This window comes from Sceloporus occidentalis, unplaced genomic scaffold, assembly GCF_023333645.1.
Source record: "Sceloporus occidentalis isolate IW3139 unplaced genomic scaffold, rSceOcc1.0.p SCAF_279, whole genome shotgun sequence".
Lineage (NCBI taxonomy): Eukaryota > Metazoa > Chordata > Lepidosauria > Squamata > Phrynosomatidae > Sceloporus > Sceloporus occidentalis.
In genome coordinates, this window is record NW_028317259.1 from 371895 (window position 1) to 387776 (window position 15882).

Consider the following 15882-nt stretch of genomic DNA (forward strand, 5'->3'; position numbering starts at 1 on the left):
GAACGCTTTAGTAAGGTTAAAGATTGCGGTAATATATCTTTCTATATTGGTATAATAATTCTCAGGCATTCTTATTTGAAGAGAGCCAGTTTATAAAACAATTTGAATGTAAAAATGAACATTTTTGTTCCAATGTGTTGACAGTTTTAACGAAAAATCCAGAAAATGTCAAATAAATGCATCATCTCAGAATCAAAGAGATATGTGCGATAGATACTCTTGCCAAATTCTTTTTAAATGTAGTTAACTGTTTCATTAATAAACTGTCAGCTCTATTTTTTAATTGGGCATTTCTTTGATTGAGGCATGTATATATATATATATAATTTATACCAGCATTCTACAAACTTTAATAAGTGGTTAGTTTCGCTACTACTGCTAAAATAGACATTTATCGTTAGATTTGCACAAAATGTACAACATTTTCATTAAAATACCAATGCTGTGGATGTTGATATATATGATCACCTTTTTATTTTTGCGAGTCATGTTAATAATTCTTATTCTTGTTTTGTTTTTGTTTTTTGTGATAAAGCCACAGATTAAAATGTTGTCAATGGAAAGTCTTATGTGTCTGATAGAAAACAGGGCGGGAGAGGGGCTGATAATAAACAATGAGGCGCTGCAGATTCTAACCAACGAAACTCAGCCTCTGGTTGTTGTGGCGATTATTGGAAGATATCGAACCGGAAAATCATACCTTATGAATAATTTAGCAGGACGTAGGAGAGGTGGGTAATAAAACTAATGCTTCAAAGCCTCAAACTTTGAGAAGATCATGTACACATCATACTTTAAGCAGAGATTTATGGGGATCCATGTTTATAACTTAACTAAAGAAGGGCATCCTTCCCAGTCAGGGCTGTAAAGCTCTGGAATGCGCTGCCGGTGGTGGTGGTGATGACAATCACCATGGAGTCTGTTAAGAAGGAACCTGGTTCTTTATGGTTCTGTTTGTAGTTGTAAGTAAAATAAAGATATCGCCACCATTGTGTGACTCCATCTGCTCCTTGAAAGAGATTTATTCGCTCACATTGAACTAGCAGCAGGGACCAGAGGTCAGTTTGTGACATAAATGCCCTTGCGACATTTCTAGACTCTATGATTATGTCCTCAGGATTCGAGTTGGGATCTACCATCCAGTCTAAGACAAAGGGCATCTGGATGTGGTGTCTTCCCCATCCACGTAAACCTGGATATACTTTGCTGCTATTGGATACAGAGGGACTAGGAGATGTGGAGAAGGTATGGGGATGCAAGGCTTTTCCAACAAGTTTCCACTTTACCAATTAAATCAATTCAACAATGTTAAAATCCCCCCAAAAATCAATGATTCACACGTGTCCCAGCACATCATTTAATTTATTAATTTCATGGATAAAAAAATCAGTGATTAATTACTGTCCCATAAAAGACCAAAAAATTATTTTACAATCAATGTCCTAAAAATAAATAAATCAGTAATTAATGAAAACTATGATAGATCCATTGAAATCATAGATAATCTCTATTTAACATTTTATTTTCAGGGAGACAGTACGAATGACGCCTGGATCTTCTGTCTGACTGTTTTGCTGAGCAGTAATCTTGTGGTGAATAGTATGGGGACTATAGACCAACAAGCTTTGGAACAACTACAGTATCCTTTTATGAAAAAAGATGTCTTCAAGGGATGACAGATAGATGAATTTGTTTCTAATTGTGAACTTTTGAAGGGTTGTCTTGGTAATCTGTTGGCTATTCTGCATCAGAATTTGTTTATACACTATAGGACAACTGCCAAAAAGTTTTAGTAAGTTAGATCATTCATACTTAGTGTTTGCTTCTTCCTTAGCTTGTCTCAGTTATGTAACAGAGCTAACGAAGCGTATTCGTTTGAAATCGTCCTCGTGTGAAGAGGGTTCTTTTGAGTCTTTTGTGGAGGAGTCTATCGAGGAGTCTTTTGAGTTCAAAAGGTTTTTCCCGTCTTTTACGTGGTGCGTCCGAGACTTCTGTCTGAGATTGGAGCACCATGGAAGGGAAATAACAGAAGACGAGTATTTAATGAACTCCTTGAAGTACAAAGAGGGTATGAATGGATTAACGCATGTCAAAAATGGAAGGGTTCCACGTTTTGTTTTTGAGCATGCTGGTAAATACAGTTAAAAAAAAAATATTAGCAGGGAGAAGAATCCGATGTACAGCACCTCGTGTTAGTGAAGGGTCCTGGATAGTTGGAGCAACCCAACAGTGGTTTGAGTAGGTTGAAGGAAAACCTGTTCAATGAGAGGGACGAGGAATATAAGAACATGACAGCAGTTAAAACACAAGATAATATGAGCGTAAACTAAGGTTTTCACACCAGACTGGGCGAACAAGGCTTTTTATGTGTTCAGTTTTCATGTAGGTGGTAGGATGAGGAATAATGAGGTAACGAGGTAATGGGCAACCCTCACACTACTGATGGGCTCGTTCCAACCCCGTCCGACTTTCCTGATGATATGCACATGCTAGGGGAAAACTTACACTGTGGCTGTTGAGAAAGAGCATGGGTAGCTGCTGTTGGTCCTTAATGTAAGTCGGGGCCTGTGGCAGCTGTACATTTTTGCCCTGCCTTAAAGATGGCCCTGGGCCACAGGTCATATACCTCTTGGGTACAATGACATCGGAAGAATGGTAATAGTTACTGCATCTTTCCTCTCCCTCCATTTTTTATCTTGCGCTTTTCTTTTCTTGCTCAACAAACCATTTATTTTTGTCATTTCTCTGAAGAAATATCTTTTTGATTTTAGGTGACACAAGAACTGATAAGACTGTCAAGGATTACAACCTTCCTCGACAGTGCATCATAGAATACTTTCACTCACATAAATGTTTTGTTTTTGACCGTCCGGCTTCTACAAGATACCTTCATTGTCTGGAAGAGTTGGAGGACCGTCAACTGAATGAAGACTTTGTGATACAGAGTAAAAGGTTCTGTGACTATATGTTAAATGAAGGCAGGGTTAAAACTCTTCCTGGAGGACGTCTGGTCAACGGACGTCGTGAGTAACACTGAAACATCACATAATGTATCTGTTTCATAATTATCACCATTGTTAAAACTATCTTAGTTTTAATCAAGCTTTGTACGGTATCCACTGTAAGCACAAGGGTTATCTTGGGGTCTCCTTTACCTTCAAATACCCCTTTGCCCTTTTTTAAAGATACCCTTTTATAGTCATACTTGAGAAGAACAGACCAATATTAAGACTCGCTTTTTAATTGTGTGATAGTTGGAATTGTGATTGTAACTTGTAGCTAGCCGTCAATTATAACATTCTTCATATATATCATGTATCAGTATTAGGGAATCTTGCAGTCTCGTATGTGGAGGCAATACGGAGTGGCTTGGTGCCATGCATGGAGAATGCGGTGTTCGCTCTGGCACAAATTGAAAATTCTGGAGCCGTGACGGATGCCATGTCCAAGTATGAAACTGAGATGAATAAACGAGTAAAAGAATTCCCAACAGAGACACTGGAACAGTTTCATACTCTTCACTGGGAGTGTGAGAGGAAGGCACTAGAGGTGTTTTTGAAACGTTCCTTTAATGACGAAGATCGGAAATACCAAAATGAGTTTAAGGTCAGTTTTCAGACATAGCTTCCCGCACCCACTATCCTGTTCCCAGTGGGTTGGGAAGTTCTTAGATAAAAAAAATGCCCCTTGGTAGACATCTTTGGGGTGAGGGATATGTGGGGACATGATGCCCCACTGTGGGGTGGGATTACTTAATTTTGAATCCTCTCGTGGCACATGGGATGGGGATGAGGGGAGGCACAGCTGGGGATCTCTGCCTCCCACAGGGTTACTTAGATAATCAAACCCCAATTCCCATTAGCAGGGGGTGAGGGAAAGTGGCTACAAAAAAGCATATACTTCCCTTAGGTTTATTTATTAGTGGAGTAAGAGAATCCCTCTGGGTTAATAGAATCCCTTTATTGTTTTGAATTATTTATTTATTTTCATTATGCTTTAAAAAAAAACATATATAGCAAGGAGTGGGTGTAATTTGTGAGTTATGGTTGAGAACGAGCAAATTTACATTGACCTCTCAGGCCCTCACCTGTAACTTTTGTAAACTTCATAAACCCTGGCAAACAACTTGTAGATTAGTGAGTTTTTGAGTTGATCTGCTACAGTTAACACGGGAGGGCATGCGACTGGAGCTGTGTCTGGTCTTAATTCGACTGACCACTAGAATTCTTAGCAAGTAGACCTAAAGGTCTACTTTAGCCATCCCTAGTAGTGCCTCTAACCCTGCCTCATAAAACATAAATGTTATTTTTGCCGTTTGGACTGTTGAGAGGTACGGACATTGCCTTGAGAATGTCCCCAAAACAGAAATGTTTTGGAGGTCAATATTTTCTGTAACATTGATCCTGGGTGAAGCCACCTCAGGGAATTATTATTATCATTTATTGGTTTATATAGCAACATCGTATTCTAATAACTAAGTACTTTCCCTTTACAGAACCTACTAGATGAGAAAGCCAAGTACTTTTATGAATGCAATGAAAAGGCGTCTGAAGATCTGTGCAAATCCCTGCTTAACCAACTGAGTGTCACTATGGAGAAAAAAATAAAAGACGGCGACTACTTAAAACCAGGTGGACACAAGCAATATATGGATGACAAAGTCAGCATAATGGAAGCATACACTAATAAACCAGGCAAAGGGATAAAGGTAACTCACATATCCTAAAAGTCGCAATGTCTCATAAAAAGCAGGTTTACCCCAAACATACTTTGTAGGCCCTCAACACAAGCAGAATATCACAACCGTGCCCTCAGTTTCTCCCAGTAACTGTACATAGACATCGAATAACATACAAAGTGCCTTCAATAGCTCATGTTGAATATTATGTCCTTGTGAAAAGGTTAGATTAGAGGTTATTAACAATGGCGCTAGTAAGAAGGAGGTTTGATGGAGGAAAGAAAATAATATACGTATTTGTTTTAAAACAAAGACCCTTGAGGTGCTGCAGAAATTTCTGATCGAGAGGGAAAATGTTGAAGCTGCGATATTGATGGCAGATCAAACACTGACCGCGAAAGAAAAGAAAATTGCAGGTAAGCTAAATGATGGAGATTTAAGTAAAGATCATTGAGTTTAATGGGATTCAAGTACTTTCATATGCATTCATTTAACCCTTACCATTAGGGAGGACATCTCCTCTGTGGCTGCTTGAATTGTTGGCAAGAACATGGCAGAGCTTCATGTCCATATGTCTATATATATAGTTTTGTAGAGCACAAAAATGTTGGAGTGCCATGAATACAGAAACTTTCATTATAATGCCAAAATGTCTCAATGTCTTCCTGTGACAGAGGAACAGGCCAGGTCTGAGGCAGCAGAGAGGGAGAGACGGATGCTGGAAGACAACAACAAGCGTCTTGAGGCACAGCTGGAAGATCAGAAAAATAGTCTAGAGCAGCACAAGCAAATGCTAATGCGGAAAATGGAAGAGGATACGGCCCGGATGACCAAGGAGCATGAGTGGATGATTCAACAGAAGCTGAAGGTCTGATCCTTTTTGTAGCTGGTCCATTGAGCAACAGTACCCCAAAATGACAATCTGTCCCCTTGTTTTGCGGCAGGGAGGAGGAAAGCCCCCTGTACCTGCTGGTCTAGGCCTAGGCCAGAATACGTCACTGACCTCTCACCATAGTCATTGTTTGTACCGTAGGCAAACATATACTCTGCTCCTTGTAGAACCCTCAACTCCTACTATTCATACTATTCTTTCTATACGCACTATACATTTCTTTGATATTTTTCAGGAAAAAGAAGATTTAATGAATACAGGATTCCATGTGAAAATTGCAGAACTAGAACAACGGATTGCAAATCTCCAAAGGTGGCGCAGACAAGCTGTACGATGGAGAGGAAGACGAGGAAGACGAGGAAGACGATAATAAAGTTGGAAAAAATTATCTTGAACCCTGTGTCAATTAAAAATAGCTCATAGTCACATGCTATACAGAGCCGTGGAATATGATGATGATATATAAATCAATAAATAAGAATATTCAAGAGAAGAGGAGTGTTTTCTGACATTATTTAGTAGACTATTATAGTTGGTGTTAACCACATATTTTTACATTTATTTGTGTTTTCCTAAAACATGGGAGTAAGAAAGGTGAAAGAGAGATGTATTAAGAGAAACTAACAAACAGTGATCATCCTCACCTCATCTAGTCTGCACGTTTTTCCTGCTGTAAAAAAGTAATCAGTCGGAACCAGACTGAACTAGACATTGACAATGGCACAACATAACTCCTATCTCTCTCACACATTTACTAATGTTTTCTCACGCACTCTTCCAATATCCCCTACCTTTCCTCTGTCACTGTCCCTGTTTCTGCTCCTTCTCCCTCAAGGCTCTTCTTATTCTGTCGTTTTGGTCAGTTTGAAGGCCTTCTGGTGGGGCTTCAGTGCTGAGCGCTGGGATATGACATCAACTCCCAATGCACAGCATCAGTTGCTGGTGTGTACCTGGGGGAGGCAGTCTACCCCAGGTGCCGCTCATCAGGGGATACCGCCAGGCAGGCATTGCGTGTGCACCCATCCAGAGGTGGACTATACCTCTAACCATCTAAATCTAAAATTAATCAAGGGAGTGGCAGGCTGCTTCTCTGGGTCACTATGAGGAAACTCTGGGTCATAGGAGAAGCATTGCTGCATGCCCCACTCCTCACTCACTTCCCCTCCAACAATCATACCTGGGAACTCTCCGGGTTTGACCTGGAGATCTCCGGGTGAAGCACCTCTTCTCCGTTTCTCCGGGTCAGCACCTAAAACCCCCAGGTCGCGGGAGCGGGGTCTTGACACGCCGCGCTCCCCCCCATTTCCCCTTTAAATGTGGGTGTTTCTCGCGATGTCAGCGGGAACGACCACCGACATCAGCGGGAACGCCCCCCATGTCAGCGGGACCGCCCTGGCCGAGTCCGCAAGGGAAGTCTCCGGGTAGCCAGAGCTCAGAAGTTCTCAGGTATGCCAACAATGTTGCGTGTCCGGAGACATCTGCAGAACAGCCCACCAACTTCAAGGAGACCTCCTACTCGCATTCTTGCTCTAGGATTTTGTTCCCTGGCTGAAGATGTGTAGCTTTTACTTACATAGTTGGTGACCTCTAAAATAAAACAACATAATCCCTGGAACAGGTATGATGTAAGGAGCTGGAATTTCCAGCTTAACCTCCTCACACTACCAATAATTGTATGCTTTTAAATCAGGGAAATCATTTTCAATTAATAAAATTTCCCAAAAGGCTGCATCTAGCATTCCAGTCTTGATTTACTCTTTATATGAGGTTATTTGTCAGTCTTCTACAAGCTACGAGGCCGCTAGCACAAGATAGACGGCTCCAGGTGTAAAAATGGCTTTATTTTATCCAACTCCGGAGGTAAGAATTTTTTCTTGTATCGTATGCAAGTATAAATGGATAAATAGAGAGGGAACCTACTCACCAACCCACAGGGATGATTGTTTGCAAGCAAAATCCTATATATCTAATGAAGTCCTTTCCTCCATAGACTTTCATGAGTCAGATGGTCACACTGGGTGATTGAAACCATGGCTTTCTATTGTTTACAACAGTGCAGTACGATAACTAAATGGTATTTTTGTCTAGCATATTAGGTTAAGATAATAGACCAAAAACACATCCGCACAAGAAACAGGCATCCGTCTAAAATGATTTCATGCGTTGCTAGTGATAAAAATAGTTTAAAATAAATTAATTTAAAAAATGATCCAAGCGCCCTTTTAAATTCGTGTTATATTGTTTCCAGATCCCAGGCGGGTTCCCTACAGCACACGTCTGCCACCCAGCATATCCACCCCCTCTCGGATTTGATAATGTGGTTTGTATATTTCTTTTTCCCCGATATGTTACTCTTGAATTAAGTTTGTATCTGTTAGACAATACACCACGTTTTATTTATATAGCACTAACAGATTCCGTAGCGTTGTAGTTGTAACAATAGTGAGAAAGTGAAATTTAGCGGTGCTATAAAGAGAGGATTTTATAAATTTTTCATGACTGATGTACCATTCCTTGGATTTGTTTTTATTTTCTTTTTGTAATATGCCCAGCTATACCAGCAACTGACCGGCAACCTATAAGATTGTTGCTTTCATGCTAGATGTCCAAAATAAATGAACGGGGGGCGGAGTTCGCGCTCGAAGAAGATGGCTGCTTGAGCCGATAGCTCTGCCAACCGTTCAACCTTTCTTAAACTTCTTTTCGCTCTACCCCACTCATGGGGAAAACTTCTCGTACTGGGGGCACCCCCAGAGCTCCGGGAGCCCGGGACAGGTCGTCAAACCCGTCTGTGCGGCCTTACTTTCGTGAAATGCCGGATCCTGATTCCCGGGATTCGGAGACCAAGATGGCGCCTTCCCCAGCCAGCCAGGCCAGCGATCTCTCTGAGGGCGGCCCACTTGACCAAGATTTGGACTTACCTTCTCAGCCACCCGCTGACTCAGCGTGGCGCGACGTCCTCAAATCTCTGCCGACCAAAGCGGATCTGGTGGCGGTCATTGATTCCTCGCTGGACCATGCTCTTCACGGCGTTCGGGCCGACCTCGTGGTCATCAAACATGACCTGAAGCAGATCGGAGACCGGGTGGTGACATTGGAGGAGGGCCACTCGGCTACATGTGAGCGCATCGATCACCTATCCACTACCATTCACACACACACGGACTCACTGAACCACCTGAAGCGGCAAGTGGAGGATCTCGACAATCGAGGCCGACGTAACAACCTCCGAGTTCGGGGGTTACCCGAAACGATCCCACCGGAGCAGCTCCGTTCGTCTTTGCAGGCCCTGTTCAACTCACTGCTCCAGCTGCCAGACGACTCACCCATCATCTTTGACCGAGCTCACCGTGCTCTGCGACCGCGGGGCCCTCCGTCCGCGCCGCCGAGAGACGTGATCTGTTGCCTACACGAATATGGGACCAAGGAGGCGATCCTTAAGGCCTGTCGTGCGGCCGGCAGTGTGGAGCATGAAGGGGATAAGGTCTCTATATTTCAGGACCTCTCCCCAATTACCCTCCAGAAGCGGAGGATACTCCGTCCAGTGACTTCAGCTCTCCGGGAGGCAGGGATCCCCTATCAGTGGGGTTTCCCATTCATGCTTCTAGCACGTCGTAACGGTGTGGCATCCACCTTGAAACAACCCTCCGACTTACCATCGTTCCTGGAGGAGCTGGACCTGCCACCTATTGCAGTCCCCGATTGGGATGTCGCTTCTCCGACGCTGCAACCACTCTCCAATCCGGCGGACTCCTGGATCCCTCGCACCATCAGACGGAAGAGACACCGCCGCGCTCCATCGGACGCTGCTGCTACCGGATGATACTCCTCGGGGCTCTCGACGGTGCCTTACAGCAGTGGTCGTTGGTGAAGGAGGCCTGCGACCGGACGCGCTCCTACTAGATTGCGGTACCTGGGACGTTGCCTGGACTTACCGTCTGCCCGCTGTCTGCCGGACTTGTGATCCGGGACTCCTACGCTTCCGACCGGGTATCCCGTTCCGTTTTGTTTTGTTTTTTTTTTTTTTCTCGCTCGCGTTCTATTATTTTGATCGGCGCTTTCGTTTATTATGTTTCTTTTCATACACGTTGCGCATAGATACTTATTTGATTAGTTCGTCAGGGTTCTTCCCTATTTGCACCCATTATACCACACTCATACACACACGTTACTCACTTGGGGTGCTCTTTCCTCCACTTTATTGGTATGTCCTTTGCCATGGTTACCCACCTGTGCCTCTATGTCATGGGCCCACGATTTCAGGTTTTGGGCTTGTGTTTTGCACTACACCACCCTCTGAGCCCCGATTGCCTTAGTGTGCCATATCCAGTCCCAAGGGGTATGTTCCTCCTTTTCGGTTGGACGGCGCAGTAGCTGTTTTCCTCCTTTTTCTCCTTTTCTATCTCCTTTTCCCTGTTCTTTTCCCCTCCTTCCCCTTTCCCTATCATACCCCTCTTCGAGCGTTCCCCCCCCCTGAGCTCCCCTGTCCTCTGTGGACAGTGACCTAGGGACTCTGTGCAGTCCTGCTGCTCAATTGTACTTGACACTCTGTGTCGCTGATTTAGGCGGGTTGTAGACCTGTCTGAGACCTACGCACACACACTACACATTTCTCTGTTCTGTTAGTTTTTTCTTTGTTTCTTTTGTTTTTCTTTGTTTTGGATTGTCTGGGCTGACGAGGTTTTTTGTTTTTTTTCCCATATTCGACTACACGGTAGTTATTATGTCTTCTGCTCATTTACGCCTCACTACTCTCAATATGAGGGGCCTCAATAAACCAGAACAACGCTCCAAATTGTGCTCCTTTCTCAGGTCCTCTAAAACTCATATCGCTTTCATTCAGGAGACCCACTTTAGGAGGGGTACCGAACGACGGCTGTTGGGGCAGTGCTTTGCTCATTATTACTTTTCCAGTTCGTCCTCCTCTAAGACGAAGGGGGTAGCCCTTTTTATCCATAAGCTGGCCCGGTTCCAACCTCTAGAGGATTGGAGTGATGAGGAAGGGAGATGTATTTTTGTGAAGGGTTATGTGGGGGCGCAGAAAATTACCCTGGCGAACATCTATGCACCCAATCGGTTGCAGGGTAGGTTTCTCATTTCTATCCTTACTAAGCTGGCAGACTTCCAGGAGGGAATCACTATTCTAGGTGGGGACTTTAACATGGTCTTTGATCCTGCGGGAGACACGTCTTCGGGCAGGTCCCATATCCCATACTCCATGATCCGTAGAGTTCTCAAACATCTCAAATTGAATCAACTCATTGATGCATGGCGGGTCTTACTATTATGCTGGGGTCAGGTGAGGAAACCAGTATGCAGGGATAGGGGCGAAGTGTATAGCCGAATGTAGGTAAAGTCCAGTAACACGTACCAGAACCAGAGCAGCCGGATAGCAAGCGAGGTCTGGCAACAGGTATTAAGTCCAGCGTATCCAGGTAACAGGTGAGAGTAGTCAGGTATCAAGCAAGGTCCGGCAACAGGTATCAGGTGAGAGTAGTCAGGTATCAAGCAAGGTTCGGCAACAGGTATCAGGAGAGAGTAGTCAGGTATCAAGCAGGGTCCGGCAACAGGTATCAGGTAAGAATGGTCAAGTATCAAGCGAGGTTCGGCAACAGGTATCAGGAGAGAGTAGTCAGGTATCAAGCAGGGTCCGGCAACAGGTATCAGGTAAGAATGGTCAAGTATCAAGCAAGGTTCGGCAACAGGTATCAGGAGAGAGTAGTCAGGTATCAAGCAAGGTTCGGCAACAGGTATCAGGTAAGTAGACATCCAGGACAAGGTAATAGGGAGCTCAACCGTTAAAACAACCGAGCACTGAATGAGTGTCAGTGCTCGGCTTTTAAATGTGCCGCTTCCCAAGACCCCGCCTCCTGTCTTGCCGGTGTCCAATGGACATTCCGGCGTCTCCACAGGGGTATGAGAGAGGAAGGGGGGCGTGGCGTGCAGTACCACGCACGTCCTTCTCTCTGTGGCGGTTCGTTGTTACGAACCGCCGAGCACCGGTACCATGAGGCATCGGTGCCGCGTCGTCCCGCTGTATCCGGGGGATCGTGGGTGTCGGAGGACCGAGGAGGTAAGTATCGAGTACCCGCTAGTGGCGGGTACTCGGGGGACATGCTCCGTACGGGGCCGTGACAGGCTCCCCCCCTGAGGAGAGGTCTCCGGCCTCTCAAGGGACCAGGCTTGCGAGGGTGACGTAAATGGAACGAACGGATTAGGTCGTCAGCGTGTACCCCTCGGGCATCCTCCCATGAATTTTCGTCGTCATCGTACCCTTTCCATTGGATGAGGTATTGGAGACGTCCTCTGTGGTGTCTGGAGTCCAGGATCTGGGCTATTTCATATTCTTCGGTATCATCACAGTGAACAGGAGCAGGGGGATCGGGACGTCTCCCAGGAAAAGGATTGGCGTGCCACTGCTTCAATAACGAGACGTGGAAAACCGGGTGGATCCTCATTGTCGGAGGCAGACGTAGTTCGACTGTCACAGGAGAGAGGACACGAGTCACAACAAAGGGGCCGATGAACCGAGGTCCCAGTTTCCTCGAGGGACAACATAATTTGAGATGGGCGGTGGAGAGCCATGCTTTGTCACCTGGTTTGTATATGGGAGCCTGGGTGCGATGCTTGTCTGCTTGGGACTTGGATCTCTCTTGTGCCTTGGTGAGGGTGCGGTGTAACGTTTTATGCATGTTGATCATTCGTGTGATTCGTTCTGTCACCGAAGGAACCATACCGGAGATCGGTGAACCGGGGAGCATGGAGGGATGGAATCCATAATTGGAGAAGAAGGGAGACATTCGCGTTGAAGAATGAATATGGTTATTATATGCGAATTCCGCTATGGGTACCAGGTGGTACCAGTTGTCTTGCAGGTGGGTGGTGAAACAACGGAGGTACTGTTCAAGCGTCTGGTTGGTTCGCTCCGTTTGTCCGTTGCTTTGGGGATGAAACGAGGTGGACAATGATCGATGGATGTGGAGTTCTTCACAAAACGCCTTCCATACCCTGGACGTAAACTGCGTTCCCCTATCCGATACGATAGTTTCCGGTAGGCCGTGTAGACGAAACACGTCCCGAAGAAAAAGAGAGGCCGTTTCGTCCGCCGTGGGTAGTCGTGTTGCGGGGATGAAGTGAGCCATTTTGGTGTACCTGTCAACCACCACCATGAGGGTGGTGTGGTGGTTTGAGGGTGGCAGGTCTGTGATGAAATCCATAGATAAGTCCGTCCATGGCTTTGTGGGTATGGGAAGCGGGCACAGGAGACCAGCAGGTCTGGTACGCGTGCTCTTTGCCTTGGCGCAAACGGAACAAGAACGGATAAATTCAAGGACGTCGTCATGGAGGGTAGGCCACCAGAAGGTTCTCTTTATCAAGTCCGTGGTTTGGGTGGTGCCCCCATGTCCCGCTGCTGGTGTATCATGGTGATGTTTCAGGATCTGTAACCGTGCTGGAGGAGGGACGTAGATCTGGTTGTCATGGTAGTAGAACCCGTCATTCAGTCGTAGGTTCGGTGCATCAGCCGGTTTTGGATCGGAGGTATCAGGACGTAGCGCGTTCCAAAAAGAAGGAGTGGTAGCCAGAAAATGTCCGGATCTCAGCACTGTGTTATCATCCTGCTGCTGGAGTGTAGGGATGTCATGCATGCGGGAAAGCGAGTCTGCTTTGGTGTTACAAGAACCAGGCCTGTAGGTTATGTGCAGTCGAAACCGTGAGAAGAATAGAGACCATCTGGCGAGTCTGGGTTGTAACCGTTTGGCTGTTCTGTAGTATTCCATGTTTTTGTGATCTGTGTATACGGTTATGGGATGGAGCGTTCCTTCTAGGAGGTGTCTCCATTCTTCCAAGGCTGACTTCATGGCGAGCATTTCTTTTTCACCCACTCCATAATTCCTTTCAGCAGGGGTTAATGTTCGGGAATAAAAGGCGACGGGATGGAGCTGATTGTCTGTGTCGTCTCTTTGGGATAGGACGGCACCAATTGCGGTATCAGAGGCATCGACCTCAAGTGTGTATGGTTTTTGAGGGTTCGGGTGGATCAATATGGGGGCCGTGGTGAATTTGTCTTTCAGGAACGTGAAGGCTCTTTGTGCAGCTTCGGACCAGCAGAACTTTCTTTTGACTGATGTCAATGCGGTGATCGGTTGTATGACCTTTGAAAAGTTCCTAATGAATCTGCGATAGAAATTCGCGAAACCGACGAATCTCTGGATGCCTTTTCTGTCTGTAGGGACAGGCCACTGTAGTATCGTGTTGACTTTTTTTGGATCCATCTCCACTTGGTTGGGGGTTAAGATGAAACCCAGGAATTCAACTGTTTGGGTTTCAAAAACACACTTTTCGGGTTTGGCATATAAATCATTGCTCCTTAAGCGTTCCAATACCTTGGACACGTGTTCCCTGTGTGAGGATAACGAAGGTGAGTAGATCAGGATGTCGTCCAGGTATACTACAACGAAATGATCCAACATATCCCGGAATACATCATTCATAAAATGTTGGAAGGTTGCTGGGGCGTTACACAACCCATAAGGCATGACCAGGTATTCGAAGTGTCCGTACCTGGATCTGAAGGCAGTCTTCCATTCGTGGTCCTTCTTTATCCTCACCAGGTTGTACGCTCCTCTGAGGTCTATCTTGGTGAAGTAGGAGGCAGACCTGACACGTTCCATTAACTCAGGGATCAGAGGCAGAGGATAGCGATTTTTTATCGTTACGTTGTTCAACTCCCTGTAGTCTACGCAAGGACGTAAGCCACCGTCTTTCTTGGACACGAAAAATATGCCTGCTCCAGCAGGGGAGGTGGACGGTCTTATGAAACCTTTGGCCAGATTTTCATCAATGTAGTCCTTTAGCGTAACAAGTTCGGGATCGGACATGGGGTATAAGCGGCCAAACGGAATAGGAGCCCCTGGAAACAAGTCTATCGGGCAGTCGTATACCCTATGGGGCGGTAGCCGACTTGCTCCTTTCTTCTCGAACACGTCGGAGAAGCACTTGTAATGGTCTGGTATGGTAGGTATCGGTAGAGAGCTATAATCGTGGGCAACATTAACGGACATAGGCGGCTTACAGTGAAGAACACATTTATTAGACATGAAGCGCACAACACTCGTCTCCCAATCAATGACAGGATTATGTGTCCTCAGCCAGGGGAGTCCCAATAACACAGGAAAAACGGGAGAGGGCACCACATCGAATATCAAGTCCTCTACATGGTTAGGGTTGATGTGTACACGCAAAGGAACGGTCTCTGTAGTGATGGGACCGGATTTCAGTGGACTCCCGTCCACCAACCGTAACGAGAGGGGTGTTGTTTTGTTTCGTACGAATATACCGTACCGTTGGATGACGTCAGCATCCAGGATGTTGCTACTGGCTCCAGAGTCAATCATCGCTGAGAGTACTATAGACTCTCCCTTCCACTGAAACGTAACGGAAAGGGATAGGTGAGAGGCATAATAAGTAGACGTCACATGGTTATTTGAGGCTGATAGCGAGGGTTGCTTACCCTTGGGTGATCGTCTTTTGTTTCGGCACTCGTTGGCATAATGTCCCTTGGTGCCGCAGTACAGACACAACTCCAGAGCCCTGCGCCGTTCTTTTTCAGCTACGGACAGTGGGCCTCTGATGAGTCCCAGTTGCATAGGCTCCTCAGGGTTGTCTTTGGGTGTGGTTCTGTTTTGGGGTCGCACGCTAGGCCAAGAGGATGTAGGTGATGATTGGCGTTCCGCCCTTCTTTCCCGTAATCTCCTGTCTATTTGAATGGACAGTCTGGTGAAGTCCTCCAAAGAGGATGGTATGGCGGTGCGGGCTAATTCATCCCTTATGGGGTCCGATAGCCCCAACCGGAATTGGTCGTGCAAGGCAGATTCGTTCCACGTTGTCTCCAGGGATACACGTCGGAATTCTGCTATGTATTCCTCCACGGGTCTTCTACCCTGTCGTAACGCCCTTATTGCGCTTGTAGCGGAGGTGGTACGAAATGGCTCGTCGTATAAGGCGTCCATGGCCTGACGAAACGAAGCCCATGTCTCAAGAACTGGGCTGTTGTTGTGGAGCAGGTGATGGGCCCAGAGTTGGGGTTCGTCCGACAGCAAGGAGATGACCGTTTGGATTTTTACATAGTCCGAAGGATAGGACCTGGGTTTCAGGTTGAATAATATCTGACATGAAGTTATGAAGGTCTTGTATTTTTTGCGGTCCCCGGAATATTTATCAGGCATGGCTACCTGTGGTTCTGGAGCGGTTGCCCCCTGTAATACCAAGGGACTTGGTGGTATTTGTTGTTGCAAAAGGTTCTGACCGGTTT

At 45.8% G+C, this 15882-nt stretch overlaps 1 protein-coding gene across 1 annotated transcript; it reads left to right on the forward strand.

The window, feature by feature from the left end:
* Nucleotides 1–547: 547 nt before the first annotated feature.
* On the forward strand, nt 548–5552 carry LOC149275575 (guanylate-binding protein 1-like). Its single transcript, XM_089504561.1, has 9 exons — nt 548–731; nt 1118–1245; nt 1530–1639; nt 1845–2068; nt 2772–3023; nt 3323–3606; nt 4496–4708; nt 4992–5094; nt 5353–5552. The coding sequence occupies exons 1-9, from the start codon at nt 548–550 to the stop codon at nt 5550–5552; spliced, it is 1698 nt and encodes a 565-aa protein (XP_089360687.1).
* Nucleotides 5553–15882: the final 10330 nt, after the last annotated feature.